This window comes from Phascolarctos cinereus, unplaced genomic scaffold (genome assembly GCF_003287225.1).
Source record: "Phascolarctos cinereus isolate Bilbo 61053 unplaced genomic scaffold, phaCin_HiC Scaffold_5;HRSCAF=322, whole genome shotgun sequence".
Taxonomy (NCBI): domain Eukaryota; kingdom Metazoa; phylum Chordata; class Mammalia; order Diprotodontia; family Phascolarctidae; genus Phascolarctos; species Phascolarctos cinereus.
Window position 1 is genome coordinate 260,738,293 of NW_027555958.1, and position 19,943 is coordinate 260,758,235.

The following is a 19,943-nucleotide window of genomic DNA, read 5'->3' on the forward strand; positions in this document are numbered from 1 at the left end:
ATGATAGAATTCTTATTTTTGCTTTATTATGTTAATAGTTGTGCTTAAGATCTAAAAGTTTGATTATTGTAAGTGACTGGTTGTGGAAATTGAAATGCATTGGTGGAATCTCAAGAATTTGAGTAGTGAATAAGTTTATCTTTAGGACAAGATGTAGTGGAGTCAGCTCCAACTGGCGATTGTTAAATTATCAGTGTGAAAATTTCACTTTAGAAATCAGCAAATGCTACAAATCAGGGTTTGATATAATGCTTTGTTGTTAGACTTGAGAAAGTGCTGGAGAAAATGGTAATAATGCAGATTAAACTTAAAAGTATGTTACACATAATTTTTCCTCCCAGAGAGCTGATTGTTTACCAGACATTTGCCAGACACAGCTACCTAGTACCCTGTGATAGTTTGGGTCTGTAGCCCTTCTCTGGAAAGCTACACCTGCCAGTGTGAGAGCAACTGTGCTAGCTACACTAGACAGTGAGTAGTTATCTATCTAGCTATCTGTGAGGTGAGTAGTTATCCATCTAGCCATATGAGAGGTGTTGCTACATAGTGAGAGGCTCTTCCCATGCACCCATTACTTAAGTGACATTGCACTTTCTATTTTTGAAACACAGAGAAAAATATCTTTACATAAAAATAGTCTTTCTACTCGCTGGTGGGATCACTGAGAATAATTGAATACCTGATCCTTTTCCTTCCCAATATGTGTGGCTGGAGCTACATTTAGAATCCCTAAAATATCCCGATGTTAATGGTTGGAATAATTGGGCCAATTCTCTACAGGCATACCTCACATGAAGGTGCCTTGCCATTCCCAATTTTCTAATAGTTTTATTAATATGTAATAGCCAACTTATTACCAACATATAATATTTTTAACATTTCCCCATAGAATTATTTACTCTCTGCAACATCATTTTATCTATTTTTTTTCCTGGACTCAGCTAATGCCATCAGGTGGCTTTATGTATTCTATGTACCTTGCTCACTAAATATTTGTTGAGAAATATGATTTTGAAAATTTTGGCCAGAAAATGTTTGGTTCTGACTGACTAAAAATAGTATTGTTTAGGAGAAGGACTACTCAGAAGAAAAAGACATACTTTTTCAGATCCGATATAAATTAATTGGAAAAGCTAAAGCTACCTTTCATAGAGGAATGTTAATTTTTACCCCCTTTTTCTTATTTACTTCACCACAATTGCAAAATTAAAAATTATTTTCTCCTGGAAAAATGTGACTTAATTTTTCACTCTGGTACCTCCCTGAAGTGATGTTTGAATTTAGTAGAATGTGAGTCATCTTTATGATTGAAACTAGGGACACTACTAACAACCACAGCATTTACTATTTCACTTAAGTAAGTTTGGACTGATATGGGAATATAAAAATATAAGATATGATTGAGTTACAGGGTCCATTTCAATTTGGTATCTATAGGCTCGGTGGGACACAATGAACTACATGTACCAAACCTTTTGGTATTATCTGCTTCTGATGCTATCCAGACAGTACTACAACAATGGCAAAAAGCTTGAAGGACTGACTGTACCTTATACTTCCCAGACCTTCCAGGGTTAAGAAGCCCTCAAACTCCATTTTTTATTATAATTCAATTGTTTTGGACATAATAATTCCTTACTGGAAGGGGCCCTGGGACTGTCAACTCAGGGTTTCATCTACTTTTAATTTACCCCAAGAAACAGATGAATGGGTATTTGTCACAGGAAAAGCAAGGATTTGAGATAATAAACTTTTATTACTAGAGAATGCTAAAATCATTGGATTTTGTTCTTCCCAACAACAAGGAAAATCATTAGAGGACACACCTCTAGCATTCCAGAGAATCCCGAAGAAGATAGTGCTAGAAATTTTGGTTGGGATATAGCAACTTGGCATTCTGATATTAGTTTGGCTATTATTTCTTGAGAGGAGAGAATGCTCTGGGAATACTACTTATTTGTGTCATGATTGCCAAGTTTGTGATAGAGAATGATCATTTTAGCATTCTTCTTTTTGTGTCTCATGTTGATTTTTTGGAGCATGTTGGAACAAAATAACCTTTTAATTAGAACAGTTCAACTTCTGTGTACATAGATTCAAACAAGGATATTTCCTAAATGGGTTCTACTAAAAAAAATAAGCAAAATACACTAACACAAGGTTCAGGAGTCTTCCTAATTAGTTCTTACCTTTTTGTCAGAAAGACAACAGCACTTCATCAGAGAGCAAAATAACAGAGATTTTTTTTTTTTAGTGAGGCAATTGGGGTTAAGTGACTTGCCCAGAGTCACACAGCTAGTGAGTGTTGTGTGTCTGAGGCTGGATTTGAACTCAGGTCCTGACTCCAGGGCCAGTGCTCTATCCACTGCACCACCTAGCTGCCCCAAAATAACAGAGAAAATTACACAAAATATTGTGTGATTGTTTTTAAAAAGAACTAAGAAGAAAGAAAAAACAACATGACATGTGGCAATATGTACCAAGAAGGAAGTTAGGATTTAAATAAGATTATATTATCTTATGAACATGAGGAATGTATTAATGAGGCTTACTTTCTTATATCTTTAATATCAAAGAAATGATGATTTCTCCACTTGGATACTCAGGAATGATGACTAAGCTGAATAGATGTCCCACATAAATCTTTTAAAACAATATAGAGTGCTAATTTAGATATGAGGAATGTAAGACAATTTGCTTATTCTTAATGGAATTTTCCAGAGATAGTTGTTGAAACCATTTTGCTTCTTCACATTTCTTCTTGGTAAGCCAGGTGTTATGTTAAGGCACTTAGATGAGAATGACCAGTTACTTCAATGTAATCTTGTAGTTTAATCAGAAAGTTCCTGTAGGATATATTCAGGCATCATTTCATAGCAGCTAAGCAGTTATTCATGGATGGTTAAAAATACTGCTTTGGAGGCCAGAAAACCATTTTCCCCTCAGAATTAAAGCCTGGAAGCTTGCACAATGGTGACAGTCACCAAAATTATTGTTTAAACACTTTTTACAGATGACACTGGAATGACTTGTCAATCTTTGATTTTCCAAGAGAAATCCTAAACATCATGAAAATGGCAATTAATTTTTTTCTATCTTAGGAGTGCACAGTGAACAATATTTGTAAAAATAGAAGAAAATAGTGTATTTGTGATCAAAAACAAACCTATAGCTATTTTCTATATCTTCCAAAGCAATATAGAACTGATCGGGAGTTAATAGTGAGATCTGAAGAAAATGTTCTATAGCATTCTTGTCAGCTCCTAGCCCAAATCCGAAAGTTCATGGGGAATGAAAACAGACTAATCTCTACTGTCTCTACTATCCTACAGCCACACCCCGTTTTCTACAATGTGCAACTGTGTTTTCATTTAGTTTCTTTAGTTTCGCAGACTATACTCTATTACATAAATATCTTTTTTAAACCTATATTTACCATTTACATGACAGCAACCAGTTTTCCAAAGTGGACCTTTATAAAACATCAGATGATTGAATGGCTTTTTAGTAAACAAAGGGCAATATAATGACCTGTTACCTGAGAGGCTTATGAAACATTTCAAAAGAACATTTTTCTCAAGAAGTTCTTGTGACAGTGAATTATCTGGAGGAGCATTATTCTATGGATCTTAGTGCATTATCAGAATGAGTAGCATTATCAGAAAATTTTGTTGCTGTGTTAGAACTTACTAGTTACTCTTTTTCACTGAAGTAAGGCTTCAGAGTAAAAAAATGGAGAAGACACAGAAAGAAAAAGGATAAGGAGAACAGTAAAAAGAGACGGATAAGTTGCAGGGAAAGTGAAGAGGGAAAATATGAATTAGGGTGGATCACACTCCTCCTCCCCAAAGCTAAGAATGAAATTTGAACTTCATGAATACTAAAGACCTATGCTAATGTCACCATCAGAAGACCACAGAGTAACCTACAAAATTTTACCCTTAAAAAGTATGACACTAAATAGTTTCCTACAGGAGCAGGAATTGAAATACTGATTGAAATAACGACCTTTTTCAGCTTCTTCTAATTGCTGTCTGCTGATACCTTTCTAAGGTTAAGCTAATTACCTCTCATCTCATCATCATTCTGTTGACTCAAGCCTTGACTGACACCACCTTCCTCAGCTTCTTCTCTCTGGTTGGAGATTTGAAGGGTGAAGTATCAAACTCCTCCCAATGCCTTCCTTTTATAGAGAGCAGGAATTGAACCTTCTTCACCTTAACAAAACCCCCAGTGTTGATCTGGGTCCCTTGAATGTGTCAGCTATTATCAAGTACCAAAAAAAAAAAAAGCCTATGCTCCTGATTGAAACCAGTCCCTGGAAAAGCATTATTGTTGAAAGCTGCTGAGCTGACCTAGCTTCCTAGAACTAAGTGGGTTTTGTCCTTTTCCACTGATGGCTCAAAAGCTATTCAAAGATTTCCCTAAGGAAATTAGCATTTCCCCTCGAGCACAGGCAGTATCATCCCTGGAAAATGAGTAAGTAGTCTATGATAGGAAGACATTCCATTTCCCTAGGTTTAAACTAGGCTTTTATAATTCTCTTTGTTCTTAAAGTAAATCTTTTTTCCCTTCTATATTACGTGATGAGTTGTCCAGTTATGTGAATGGGTTTCATTTTAAGATGAGACAAGACCCAAACAATGCCTGAGAAAAATCCTGGTTTTTTTTTTAAATCCATGTTTTTAGAGGCACTGAAAGACCTTCTTGGCACGTGTAGTCTAAAAAAGCTAATTACGAAAGTCATAGTTTGAATCATTCTCAGTAGCAAACAGTTGGTAAATTTTATATAATAAAGAGTCCATTTTCTTCTTCTTGGATGGAGCTAAAGCCTATATTGCTTCTTTTTGACTTTATCTCTTCTATTAATAATAAAAGGTGTCTGTGATTAGGTATTTTCATCCTGCTTCAATGCATTCCTTCTCATACTTAGTATTGCACATTTAGTGTTTTACCATTGTTGTAAATGAAGGTCCATGGTACTGTTCAAACTGAGATCAGTAATATCCAAAAAATCACTGTTGAAGATGCTTGGGCCTGTGGCAGTGAGAGAACTGAAGTCTGTTGTAGAACTTGGTGGGGTAAGGTCTAGCCACTCCATAGTTTCCCAGGGAGATTCTGTTAAGCTCATCTGCAAACCTGTTCCATCTATGGAAGAAGGTGAAAGTTGAGATTGTATGGGGGAGAGAGGGGCTGGCAAGATCTCATGAGAACCTAAAAGTTCATCTGTTGCTTTGTCAGAGAATCTGTCCATAATCCCTTCAAACTGAGATTCCTCAATTCCAATTTTTAGAAGTGTGACATCACTGACCTTGCCCAAAGGACTGTGAGAATTCAATAAGACTTCAAAGTGATTGTCACTATTAGTTGTGCAGTGATCAAAAGAGAGCTGGGATGCTGAAGAGATATGCTCAAATGGGCTAGAGGATTTGTGGAGAAGACTTTGAGAAGATCCAGTTATCTTTTGTGCTTTTTGAAAACATGAATGATCTTCTTTGACATTTGCTGGCATTTCTGTTAAAACACAAAATAATTACATTAGAGTGCTCCAATTCAGGATACACATGATGTAAATGTCTGGATTAGATAAATTAATTCAATTAAATCATCTTAACAGAAAAGAAAATCAAGTAAAAGATTTGTCCAATTTGTTTGCTAGTTTTAATATAGATTTGTATTTGACCAGGTGTAATGAATCTTTTAACATAGAAATTGCTATATGGATTCAATTTTATATAGGTGAGCCAAAATGCTAACATTTTTCTCTTTCCTACTTGTTGCAAACAAGAAAGTAAAGAGGCTTGAGCTACACTAGAAGGAATTCAGCAGAGTACAATGGGAAAAAGTTAGGGAAAAGGGGGAATAAATTAAAAGATAAAAAGAATGAAAACTAATTTGTGACAATAAAATAACTACAGGAAGGAGAGAGTGAGGAACTGGCTACCAGAGTGGCAAAATATTAAAGTTTTGTTCCTTTTTTTCTGTTGTAAAATGAGCATGGATTGGGAACCCAAGGGCAATGTAAATGCTAAAAAATGTTCAGTGCCACTAATATGATGAATAGATTATTTTAGCTCTTTTTCTAGCTATCTAATCACCAGTCAATGTATCTAAATCAAAAACTGGTTGCTGCCACTTCCGGCAGCGTGGGAATATAGCATGCAAGGGCTTTATACCTCCACTTTCAATGAGGACATCAAGGAGTTCATCCATCTGTTGACTTTGAATCATTTGCTACAATGGAAACCATATGAGAACAGAGGAGTTAGAAAGTCATTTGTCCTGTCTACCAGGTTAATCATCAGCTTTAATATGGGAAAAATTAAATCAAAAGTTAAATTAAAGAAGCAGCTTTAATGGTTAAGGGAAACATTAGGTCAAAATTCATTTTAAAGAAGAAAAAAATGAAACTGAATGAAGGAACGCGGAATAGACAGAGTCTCCTTGCTTTTTAGATGTTTCTATCTTTGGTGTATTATATATTTACTAAGTAGGGAAGCTGGCTCTTCCCCCCCCCCTCACTCCATAATAACACCAACTTCTTTCTGTTAAACTGTTTACATTTAGTATAAATATTTGATTCATATTCTACTTAGTATCATTAGTTTGAATTTAATTTTTTTTGATTTGCATCTCAGCTTAAAATCTGGTAGAGATTTACTTTAAATATAGTAAATACATTTGAATAGGGTTAAGATCCAGTTGGCCCCCAGTTTTCTTCCTAGTTTTGAAGCTTTGTGTTTTATCTTTATCTTAAACATGAACTTTTGCTGGCTTTTCTGTTCCTTTTGAAAAATGGAACTCACTGTTCCTGAAAGAAAGGGACATGAAGAATGTTACCATATGTTAAAGCCTATGCATCCATTATTGAAAAAATGTTTTCAAATAATCAAAGGAAATAATAATCACAATAATAATAGCTAGCATTTATATAGTGCTTTAAGGTTTAAAAAGCATTTTACAATATTATCTCATTTTATCCTCACAACAACCCTGGAAGTTAGGTGCTATTATTATCACCATTTTATAGTTGAGAATATTGAGGCAGACAGAGGTCAAGTGACTCATCTAGGGTCACCTTGCTGATCTGGGAATTGAACTCAAATCTTCCTGCTACTAGGTCCAGCACTCTATCCACCGTACCACCTGATTAACTTTAATGCTAATTTTTTGCTAGAGGCTAGTGAAAATAAGGATTTTTTCCCCCCCTGTCAGGTGCATGGGCACCCTAAAATTTCTCCATGTACTTCTTAGGGATGTGTGGACTTCAGTTTAGGAACACCTATTCTAGAAAGAAAAAAGATCATATAGTTACCTGCTTAATTGCATCCTCATAAGTGGGAGGCTGCATTATCTCTGAAAGTCCTGAACTTGACTTTGAAAAAGTTCGGGATGGAATAGAAAGTTTTGGCCCTGCCTGACAAGAAGAATGTAAAACAGCCATCTGCATGAGGGAAATACAGGGAAAGGTGATCAATGTTTAGCACATCTCTTTTTCAAAAGGGCAGTTGTAATTTTGGTAATCTAGATTAAAACAAAAAGAAATAAAACATATATTCTTGTTGTATGGAACTGAGTAAACCTCCTAGTAAAATGCTTCCCAATTTATCAGTCTACACAGTATAGTCTCAGTTGTAGTTGTGGGAGCCTATTCTTGCTAGAGACTTGCTCTGTCTGGTATGTGTTTCTTTAGGAGGGATCCCCTTTCTCTGACAGCAAAAGAGAGAGAGGAGGAAAGGAAAAAATGAGAAGTTAAACATAAAGTCATAAAAGACCAAGAAAATATCAAGAAAATTTCTTTCCTGCATCTTTCCATTTAAAAATTATGTGTGTTCCCAAGGAGTATTACAGGAATAAGTCACTTACATTTTGATTCCTTAAATTCAGCTTTATTTGATTCATAAAGTATATCTTATAGGCTTGGCTAGGCATCTCGGTTCCTTTTCTATGGAGGCTACAATGACTTGCTTGGAAATAGGTTGCTATTTCCTTCCACTACCCTGTAACCAGCCACTTCTCACTCAGACTATGGAGCTCTTCTTGTTTGAAGTCCTTCACTCAAAGGCTTCTCACTAGTTGAGATACATTCTATTCTACTTTGCTCTCTTCTTTTAGAGAGTAGGTGTTTTCAGGCTATGCTCCTTATGCCCTACTACCATTTTTTTTAGCAACGCCTCCAGAATGGCGTCTAATTTTAGCTTCCACTATGCACCTACATAAACCCTCTCCCAAGAGACCAACTGGCTTTTTTTTTATTGTTTCCCAAACATATCATACATAGTCTTCTTGCTATTGTAATGGTGCTATTATTAGAAACTGGAGTCAGAAGGAACTGGTTTGACGATACATGCTGAGTTCAGTTTTGGGGTGGGGTGAACTGTAATTGTCTTCTTAGACTTCTGTGCAACCCCAGAAGAAGGCAACTAAATGGCTCAGTGGATAGAGCTCTGGGCCTGGAGTAAGGGAAACTTGAGTTCAAATTCTTCCTCAGACACCTAATAGCTGTGTGATTCTGGGGAAGTCACTTAACCTCTGTTTTCTTTAATCCACTATAGAAGGAAATGGCAAACCATTCCAGTATTCTTGCCAAGAAAACCCCATGGTAGGGTCCATGGGCACAAAAAGAGTCAGACATGATTGAACAGCAATAAGCAAGGCAATAAGAGGACTGGTGGATTAAAAGGAGACATTTCCATTCCACTACCAGATTCCTGTGACATCTTCAAATTCACATCTCTTTGAGTCATATAAATAGCTTCAAAATAGAGAAATTTATTAATAAAATATTCCTTTTTTCCCCTGGATTCAGTCATTTATTCTAATAGTCAGAGGGAAAAGATTGGGCAGGAGAAAGATTCAAGTGATGCCCATAAAAGATATTCCTAGAAGCTTACCTTGTGTTCTGTATCAGGGCTTTTGGAAGAAGCATTGACTCTGGTAACCTGCCTACTGTCTGGTTGGGTACCAAAGAAGGGAATATGGAGTTTGGATGATTCAGGAGAGAAGCCTGAAGTATTGCCATCTTGTATTCCTGAGCTCTGTAGAAAGGAACAAGAAGTAAAGATGACATATCTTCAGATACAGCCCCTTAGGATCATGGATCTAGAGCTGGAAGGGACCTTAGAGGTTATTTCGTACCATCCTTTCATTTGACTTTCCTAAGATCACAAAGATAGTAAGGATCGGAGGCACAATTTAAACCCAGCTTCTCAGTAGCACATCTTGTCTCAGGTGGTCTAGTAATACCTTTGTGCTATGCAATTAATTTTCCTGAAACAACTTTATACATCTTATCCCTGATGAAAGCCAGCATATTTCCTAACTTCTGAGTGGGATACTATACTAATAATCTCCATTTCTCATTGCTCAGTACTAGTTTTCCTCCACACTTTCTCAGTTCAACTCAACTCAATAAGCATTTGAATGTCTGTTATATACCAGACACTGGGAATACAGACAAAAAAAGGAAATAGTTTCTTCCCTCAAGGAGTTTACATTCTCCTAGAGGGAAGCAATATGTACAGAAATAAATGCATACAAAATTTATTCATAGTAAATACAAAGTAACTTCATGTAGAGTTATCATCACATGTGGAGATCAGGAAGAGTTGTAATTACCCTTGTCTCACATGAAAAAGTGGCCCTTCTTTGTAAGGCTAACCTCGCTCTATGCACAAGGGATCTCATTCCATCCCTAGCATTTGTTCCCACTATCCCAGCTCTCTCACTTATCATCAGTCTCTTCCTGTCCATTGGCTACTTCCCTAATGCCTATAAACATATGCAGGTCTCTTCCATCTTTAGCACCACCTTTGAGTGAAAAGGAATACACTACTTACCAAAGAATCAGTTTTACTTTTCTAATTATTTCAATTATTAGTCAGTTTTTTTCCCTTCCTGCAATCTACTTTCCTACTTTTGGTCTTAGTTCTGCCATCTGGAGTCACACATCTAAAAATCGAGTAACATAACTTCAACTCAATATTTCCTAAAACTGAAACTAGAGCTATTTGAACTTTGACATATATTCCAATCTAAAATCCATGATCCAGTTCTCACTTTTAACTTCCCAAATTCTTTTAATGATACCAGTTTTTTGTATCAGGATCAAAACCTCTGATTGATATTTTACTCCATCCTCCTCCTTGCCCTCTATATCTAATCAGTTTCCAAGTCCTGCTGATGCAGTTTCTTTCTAATTCATCATCTCAGCGCCAGTCCCACTGCCATTAGCCTGTTTCAGGCTCTTACTACTTCTCACTCAGACTATTGCAAAAGCCTATTAACTGGTCTATTTGTTTTCAAAATTTCTTCTTTAATTCATCTGATACTCATTGACAAATTAATCTTCCTAATACAAGCAGTTACATAGTCCTTTGATTATATAACTCACCTACCCAAAACATTGTCTACTAGGAAAACTACAAACTTCTTACCCTAGCAATCAGTTCCACAATTTGTCCCCAACTCCTGTTCCAGCCTTAAAGCCCACAGCCACCACCATATACCTCATAATTCAAGTAAGCCAGACTACTCCCTGATCCCTAAAGTCTGTCTTCCTGGAATGCCATTACGGTCTAACTCCTTTTTCAAAAGTAAGCTCAAATACTCTTCTTCATGAAGTCTTCCCTGATCACAAGCCATTTAGTCCAAACTTTCCTTTTACAAAGACTCCCTTCTACGATTGCCTTATTACCTTCTAACAGAGTATATTGTATTTTTTATCAGCTCTAATTGTTAAGAATTTTTCTATATGCAGAGCTGAAATCTGCTTCTAACTTTTTTGCTCCTAGTTCCTCCCTCTGAGACAAAGAATAAATGCAACATCTCTGCCATATGACACCCTTTAGATACTTGAAGAAAGCTATCATGTCTTCTCTAACTCTTTTGCTCTCTAGTTTAAACAACCCTTCATCTTTGTATGATATGATCTTAAACCCCTTTGCCATTCTGGTTGCCCTCTTCTGGATGTTCTTTAGATTACTGATGTTCTTGTACAGTATCCAGAAGTGAACATAATATCCACATATGGTTGGAACAAAGTGAAATACAGTGGATCCGTCATTTACCTTACTCTAGATCCTATACTTCTCAAAGAGAGAGCTAGGTTGGGTTTGCAATCAGGTTGGAAGACTTGAGTTTAAATTTGGCTTATTATACATTCAACAAATATTTATTGAGTGAGTGCTAAATCCCATGAATGATTAAAAGATAAATAAGATGTTGTCCCTGCCTTCAAAGGCCTTACAACCTAGGAGTAGGGATAATAAAAGTACAAATGATAAGAAAGTTACACCATGCTATAGCATTGCAGAAGAGGAACTGAGTACATCAAATGGATGAGATCCAAATGAGTGAAAATGGCTACTAGGAATTTGAAGAATGAGATAAGAAAGAAGAAAGGAGGAGACCAAGCTGTGCTTGATGAGTTAGTTCACAAGGTTTAAGCAACTACATTGGAGAGTATTAAAAACACTGGCAGATGTTATTTCTAAACCACTGTCAGTGATTTTGGAAAGACTTACGTAGCACTAAATAAGGACAAATAGTGTCCTTATTAGCTGTGTGATTCTGGGCAAGTCACTCAAATTCTGTCTGCTTTGGTTTCCTCAACCATAAATTGGTACCAATAATAGCACCTACTTCACAGGGTTTTTGTAAGGATTAGATGAAATAATATTTGTAAAATGTTTAATGCAGTGCCTGGCATGTAATAGATGCTTAATAATAAATGGTCATTCTCTCCTCCTCCCACCACTGTTAAATGCAATTTAAGATCACATTAGCTATTTTGACTGTCATGTCATATCATTGCCTCATATTAAGATTGCAGCACACTAAAACTACCAGAAATTTTTCTAGGAAGCAGTTACCTCCCTACCTTCCCCCATCTTGCACTTATGAAATTTATTTTTTGAAATTAATTTATCCCTATTAAATTTCATCTTAGCCTAACATTCTAATCTGTCAATCTATAATCATTTATTATCAATATCAATATTACAAATCTATTATTATCAATATTAATTTTGGATCTCAAATCATTCATTGAAATATGAGTTATCCTTCCCAGCCTTGTGTTATTTTTATATATGGTCACCATGCCATTTATACTATCATCAAAATTCAAAGAAGGGAAAGAGTAATTGATTGACAAAATTATAAAACAGTTCAAGGTCAAGGTTTGAAGGCACGCCACCATAGACTTTCCTCTAAAAAATAACATCAATCCAATCCTCTGGTCATTAAAGTAGTTTTGAATCAGTCTGTCTAGTTATAGTATCATCTAGCTCACATACTTCCACTTGTCCATGATGGTAGATACAGTATTCTTCTCATTTACTAGTCTAGTAACCCTCTGGAAAGGAGGAAATGAGTATGGCATAACAAAAGCAAATGGCATGTGTTTAAACAGCATTATAAAATACAGGTAAAATTACTCCCACACTCTATCATGTAGTTGTGTGTGTTATTATCCCACAGGTTACCACACCAACAAGTGAGAGAACACATACACGATGGGGCACATAAACAGAGAATACATGTGCCAGAAGAAACCAAGTAGTAAGGACAACTCCTACTACCTCAACATTTCTCATTTTCCAGTGCTGTTGCTCCTACTACCCTTTTTCCCCCAATACTACTGATTTCCTCTTGTGATATCATCAGGTCTTTACTGAGTTATGGTCTTCTCCTTATTTGTTCTCTCCGCCATGCTGATTGGCCTCTACTGATGTTTCAGTTGAGCTTCTCCTTCCAATAAAAAGTTGGATTGCAGTTATTTATATGGCCTCTTTCTCTATGGGGAGGGACTCTATTCAGCATATTCAGTCCATATCCCTAGGACTATTGTATAACCTGTTCTTAACTAAGCCAAGTTGGCTTTTCGTAGTCATTACCTCCTTTTATAGACTTCAATAATCATCCCTTTAATAATTTGTTCAAGAATTTTACCAGAAACCAAATTCGAGCTCACTGGGCGAAGTTTGTGGACTCTATTCACCCCATCCTCTTTAAAGCAGGACACTATTTGTCCTTATTTAGCGCTACATCAGTCTTTCAAAATCACTGACAGTGGTTTAGAAATAACATCTGCCAGTGTTTTTAATACTCTCCAATGTAGTTGCTTAGACCTTGTGAACTAACTCATCAAGCACAGCCTGGCCTCCTCTTTCTTCTTTCTTATCTCATTCTTCAAATTCCTAGTAGCCATTTTCACTCATTTGGATCTCAGTCCCTCTTCTGCAATGCTATAGCATGGTGTAACTTTCTTATCATTTGTACTTTTATTATCCCTACTCCTAGGTTGTAAGGCCTTTGAAGGCAGGGACAATATCTTATTTATCTTTTAATCACTAATGGGATTTAGCATACACTCAATAAATATTTGTTGAATGCATAAAGTAGCTTTTCTCCTGAAAAATAATCTTTGGAATAGTTTCACACTATTACAGTATTGTTTGAAAACCTTATCAATGTTACTGTGATGGAATGTTCAAGGACATGGGGAAACCACCAAAACAAAATGACTGTACAGAAATAAGACCAGTTGTATTTTAAACAAAATGATACTTTGATATAGAAGTAAATAATAAGATACAAATAAAAATCCTTCAGAAGCTACCTTGGGAGATTATACACTTATTTTAATAATGCTGACATTGTTCATGTTTTGGGAGCTTATTTGGGAATTGCCTTGAGATACTGGGCACATTCTTCTGAATATTTTCAGGGAGAGCAAATCTACTCCTTTGACTTTAAGAACTAACTAAAAATCCCTGAATGATTACTTTGGTTAGTTCCTAATATAAAATCCATTTTCAATACCCTTTGTGAAAATATTAAAAATAATATGCCTCAGCTCCCAAGGCAGTTTCCAAAGAGGAGTTGCAACAAGCAATCTTAACAACAGAAATATTCATTTTCATTTATTGTATAATACAACATGTTTTCTATATAATATCTGTTTAAATGCTAATAATCATAGCTCTATAGTAGAGAAGTTTCTCTAGTACAGAAACGTGAAGAGATTTAAATGCTTAATAGAAGAATTAATAGTTTATCTTAGAGGCAGTGGTAAACCACTACAGTTTCTTGTGCAGGGAACTGACATGGTAAGACCTGTAGTTTAGGAATAGCCATTGGCAGGTGTGAGGAGAGTGATTTAGAGCAGTAAGAGATTAGAGTCTGAACTTTTACAAAAGTCCAGACAAGAGAGCACATGGGGCTGGATTCTCTTGGTACCTATGTGAATGGAAAGAAAGGGACAGATATCTTTCATTTTATTGAAGTGTTCATACAGCTAATTCAGGGCACAACAGAACTAAAACCTAGGTTTCCTGGTACTCGGCCCAATGTTCTTTTTATATTACAAGAGCTATCTTCAAATATCTGATGAACTGTCAAGTAGAGAAAAATATAGTGTCACTCCATAGAATGGAGCTGGGACCAAAAAGACAGCATGGCAGAATTGTTAACAGCTGTAGACTTAGGGTCAGGAATACCTACTTTCAATTCTTGTTTCAAACACATACTATCTGCATGAACCTGGAGAAGTCATTTAAAGTCTGTAAGCCTCTGTTTCCTTATTTTTAAAATGGGGGTAATAATAGCACCTACCTAACATGATTGTGAGGACCAAATGAGATAGTATTTAAAGTGTTTCATAAAACTCGAAGCATTGCATAAATGCTGGCTATTATTATTATATTACATTTTCCTTTATATCATAGACTAGAACTATGTTTCTCCACTAGATTGTGTACTCTTTGACAGAAGGGCTGTGGCTGTCTTATTTAGCTTTGTATCTTCCTGAGAACCTAGCACAGTGCCTAGCAAGTAGTTGATACTTAATGAATCTTTTAAAAATTGAGCTGACTCCCTCCTAAGGAGGCCCAGCTAAGCACAAGGCCTTTTTATGATGGCCTGTATGGGCAGCATTTCTCAAAGCCCATCCAATAAACTGAAATGATAATCTGCTCTTTAGCAGTTCACTCTTAATGAATTTTATATATCTCCTGAGCCCCTTACCTGAATTGAGCACATTTGGCTGCTGGTTTGTGAGAGGCCACTGTGCTTCTCTCCTTGGGAGCTAGAAGATGAAGAGAGGAGGTAATGGTTGTTCGGTGATGGGGGCCGACTGATACACTGTGGACTTTTTATAGCTCCAAGTGGGGAATGTTGGGGAGAATTCTGAGGGCTAAGAAATGTGGAAGAAAGTGCTTTGGTCTGTCCTACGGACTCTACAGAATGACTGTTTAGAGGGGGAAGGAGCTGGGCAGGTTCTCGAGTACTTAGTTGTTTGTCTGAATTATTACTCTGTATTTTCACAGATGTTTGTTTTGATGGAAAAGGGCAACTGCATACAGTATCTTCCGTCTTGATGGGAACACCAAAGAAATTTGTTTGTGGCTGTTTTTTCTCTGTGTAGTTATTCCTCTTCTGCTTCTGAAGTTGCATCCTCAGTTCTTCCACTTGTCTTTGCTCTTGCTGTAGTTTCATGGTAAGTTCATTAATCACCTTTTGCTTCTCTACTAACATCTTATCCTTCTCAGAATCAGTTCCATCTAAATCAGACTGGATGCATCCCCCATTGAGGCTGCTCATTACGCCGTCCTCTGCACAAATGTGGATAGGAGAGGGCTGAAGAACAAATGATGGTGAAGTGTCATTGAAAGTATCTGGTAGAGAGCCAGTGACTGAGACATCAGATGAAGCTGGAGAAATGGGTGGTGTGGAACTGGTGCTGCCAAAGTGATAGAAACCACTGGGTAAGACACTAGTAGAAGAGGACTGATAGCTGGTTAGAGTATTGCCTGGGTTGACGGGAAAAGTGATAGTAGTTATATCACTAAAATTTGGCACTGTGTTCTCAGGGCAGTCCTGGAAGGGTCGAAGGCGATTCATGAGGGCTGTTTTGGTGCCTGATACAGGTAGGCCCCTTATTCGAAGTTGTTGTCTCAATTCAGAGACCTAAAAGAACAAAGGAGTTTAGATTATTTTTTCACTATACTCATAAAAAATCTATTATTAATGGTATGTAAATTTGTAACTGCATTATTAACTAGTAAAACTCATTACATAATTAAAATTGGCATATGCTGAGTTGAATTTTCCTCTTATTCCTTTTGGCATATAAGTTAATATATGTGAGTTTATATAGGGGTAAATGGTGTATATGTAACAAGGTTAGAAAGATGAATGCCACCTGTAAAGCTATACATGGAGCTAATCAACCTATTTATAGATTGTAAGAATAGCTCTTTTCTTGTTCCTGTGTTTAATCTCATTTTTCCTGAATTCTAAGAGTATTTTTAGATATTTCCTCATTAATTACTAAATTGCCACAAATTTCTTATTAATCATTGAATCTCTAATCCCATACCTCACTTCATCAAATATTATTTAATTACCTAGGGAAACGTCCTTTCCCAATTGTAGTTGTTATTTTTCTCACAAGAAAGAGAGAAGATTATTCTATGGCAAATGGAGGTTAGGTAAGGTAATTGAAAAAAACTATTACTTTAAAAATATTAATATTAATGCAACTCCTTTGGAACTATTGTTTCTTCCTCATGTGTGTATGTGTATGAGTGTGTGTTTGTATCCCCAACACTTAGCACGATGCCTTAGATGCATGAGGTTCTTAATAATTTTCTTTATTATGTGTTCCACTTGGAAATGAATTCAGAAAACTGCGGTGGCACAGAGGAGATAATTGAAAGGGAAAGGCAAAGTGGCTATTAGCCATTGAGCTTTGAATGTCCTCTAGTGGCCATTGTTGATATTGCAATCTTCTTAACGGTTGATAAGACACTTTTTCAGGTCAGAGAGGAGACGTTTTAAATAAAATGATATTTTATATATATATATATATAAAAAATGACTATTATATATAATATGGTATCATATATATATAATATGGTCATATATATACGTGTGTGTGTGTGTGTGTGTGTGTGTGTGTGTGTGTATAAAATGACTAACTCAGATATATTCACACTTTGAGTCACTCCAAATCAACTTGGCTAGATTTGAACTCACATGACAGCCATCCCTGTATGTGTAAGGTTGGTAATCACACAAGGAATCAAGGTTGGGAATTAGATCCCTGTATTGATTGCAATGCCTTGAACTGAGTAAATATTAAGATTGGCACCTACTCTCATCTCTAAAGTTTTCAAATTATTGTGGAGAGATCAACTGTTAGAAAAAAATTACGTAGTCTAAACCTACAATTTAATTTGCATATAGATGGGGGTGGTGCATCACAGAATCTCAGAGTTAGGAGGACTACTTAACTTCTTACCTGAAGCATAAAACCCTTCTACAGAATTTCTATCAGTCTCCACTTGAATTCTTACAGTCATGGGGCACTCACTACCTCTTAAGGCATCCCTGCTGGACAGTTCTAATTATTAATGGAAATTCTTTATTCCGTGTTAAGCTGAAATCTGCCTCCCTGTAACTTCTATCAATTGTGGTTCTCCTCTTTGTGGCCAAACAATTAGTCAGCTGACACTTTTAAGATACCTATTGTTTGACAGGAACTGGGGACACAAAGACAAAAATTAAACATTTATTTCCTTCAATATGTTTGCATTCTATAATGGAACATGTTTAATCCCTTGTGAAAAATGGAACCCTATTGAACCAGATAAGGCCATTCTACATGAAATGATCCTGCTAAATTTAAGAAATGATGTCATTTGGGAGATTATTTCATCATTAAATAATCATGTTGTAGGTAGTATTTTGATTTTCTCCATAAACCCTATAGGACCAAATATCAATCTAGGTTCAAGTCAAAATATACAAAACTCTTGACTCCCACTCAACCTCAGTGGTCTATTCTTTTTGTTTTCCTCTTGAATTGTAGTAATTTATCTAGCAGAGGATGTGCTTATCCTATAGTTGGAGAAACAGAATCATAGAATCATAATTGGAAAGTTTCTCAGAGTTCATATAGTACCTGAAAAGGAATGTTCCTTACAAGGTCCCTGACAAGCAGTTGCTAAACATATGTTTCAAGAATCCAATTATAAGAAACTAATTACTTCCCAAGGCATCCCATTTCTCTTTTGAACAGCTCTAATTATTAAAGTTTCCTTATATACAGCTCAAATCTGCCCTTCTGTGACTTGAACTCACTGCTTTTAGTTTTGTTCTCTGCAACTAGCCAGAACAAATCAAAACTTTCTCCTTCATGACAAAATATTTGAAGATAGGTGTCATTTCTCTTCTTCCTCCCCTTTCTCCCTCCTCAACCTTTCTCCCACTATTCTCTGCCCCCCTCGTTCTCTTCTCCAGGCCAAATGTTCTCATTTCATGCAAGTAATGTTCTGTGACATGGATATGAGTGCCCTTGCCATTTTCCTACTCTGAACATACTCTAGCCTATTAATGTCTTTTCTTAACTGTGGCACCAGAATGAATACACTATTCCAAAAGCTGTCTTACTAGGTCAGAATACAATGGAACTGTTATCTCCTCCTTCTAGACACTATGAACAGATGTTTTTGTAAAAAAATCTTTTGGTTGTAGCTATCAAAATGTGAGTGAAATGCCAGTAGAGAATTATGAGTATGGGAGTGCTTAGCATTAGATAAGACTTCTGGTTAAAAGGATAGAATCTGTGCATTGATTTCTAGCAGGCAGTATGACTAGAGTGCTGACCTCAGAGTATGGAAGATTACGTGGAGAAACATCTTTTCCCAAGTTCTGCTTCTGAAGTATACTAATTGTGTGACAATGGGCAAATCATTCCGGTTATTAGTGTCCAAAGACTCTCTATAAGATAGGGACAAACCACAGACTTACTCAGCATAGGGAGTTTACACAATGGGAGTTTTCTACAATGAAGAAATCATACCTTCCCCCTTCTGAAAATATATTGGCTAAGGATTGTCTTACAGATCCTCTCAAGGGAAAGAACAGAGTTACTCTACTCTGGAGTTTACTGCAATTATTTCATTATGTAGAATACATTTTTAGTGTGGAGAAGGGAGTTATAAAAAGTGGTTGATGACTGGGATTTTATACAGTAACAAAATTCCCTCTATCCTCTACCACAATACACATATAGACTGCTATTGTATTACCCCACATAATATTTGGTGATTGCTGCTATATAATCTTTTTTTTTTAATAGCCCCAAAACTTATACCTTCAGATCATCCAGATTTGATGGAAGAGGACCCAGCTTGAGAGAAGAAATGCCAGTTTGTCCAGAAAAAGTGGTTTTGGCAGGAGATAGAGGAGTATTGCTTATGGAAACTGATGAGTTTGGATTTCTGATCAATTCTTCATTGGGTTCCCTAAAAATAGACAATGGGATATTTTAGATAACTGCATAGTTTGTCTGGCACACAGTAGGTATTTAATAAATGCTTATTGATTGATTGATCAGTCTGGCAGCATGTTTTCATTTAGATTCTTCAGTACCAATTTAGGTTCTGGCTTGTCCATAACCCAATGAAGTTTAGAAACTTGAATATAATGAGGAGTAGGCATATTTTCCATCATGAGAGAAAGAATGAACAGGAAAGAAATCATTTTATCTTAAATTTACAGACAGCTAATGACAAAATTTGGGACAAGATCTGTTTTTGAGTTTGTTGGTCAACCCATTCAATTTTGCAGGTCTTGGATATATATGAAGTACTTAGATGACTTCCCCTTCCTCCCAAACTATATTTCAAATGGAAAGAAATTAGAAACATTTTCTCTTTTCCATGTGGAGTTTCCCATCGGTGTCTTTGCTCTAAATACAAATGTTACCTTGTCTTATCTAATATATGTTTTCTAAAAAGTGGAGCCAAACAACTGACTTTCGTAAAATTAAAGCCATATTTTAAATGTAAATGTCTGTTATTCAAAGGAATGCTACTGTAAATCTTTGTCATTTAAGAAAGAATCCATGTGTGATATAATATCTCAAATTT

General features: G+C 36.1%; 1 protein-coding gene across 6 annotated transcripts in view; it reads right to left on the reverse strand.

The window, feature by feature from the left end:
- Positions 1-1,736: 1,736 nt before the first annotated feature.
- MYOCD (myocardin) overlaps positions 1,737-19,943 on the reverse strand; it is a 155,654-nt gene continuing 137,447 nt past the window's right edge. For 4 of the 6 annotated variants that reach the window (XM_078155782.1, XM_078155780.1, XM_020965983.2 and 1 more), the window contains 5 exons: positions 19,166-19,316; positions 15,031-15,972; positions 8,895-9,038; positions 6,177-6,234; positions 1,737-5,514 (listed from right to left, as the gene is read on the reverse strand). In XM_078155782.1, coding sequence (XP_078011908.1) covers positions 4,952-5,514; positions 6,177-6,234; positions 8,895-9,038; positions 15,031-15,972; positions 19,166-19,316 — 1,858 coding nt within the window. In that variant the 3' untranslated portion in view covers positions 1,737-4,951. Of the gene's footprint in view, positions 5,515-6,176; positions 6,235-7,315; positions 7,445-8,894; positions 9,039-15,030; positions 15,973-19,165; positions 19,317-19,943 lie in introns of all 6 variants that reach the window. The other 2 variants (XM_020965975.2, XM_078155781.1) reach the window with 2 other exon arrangements.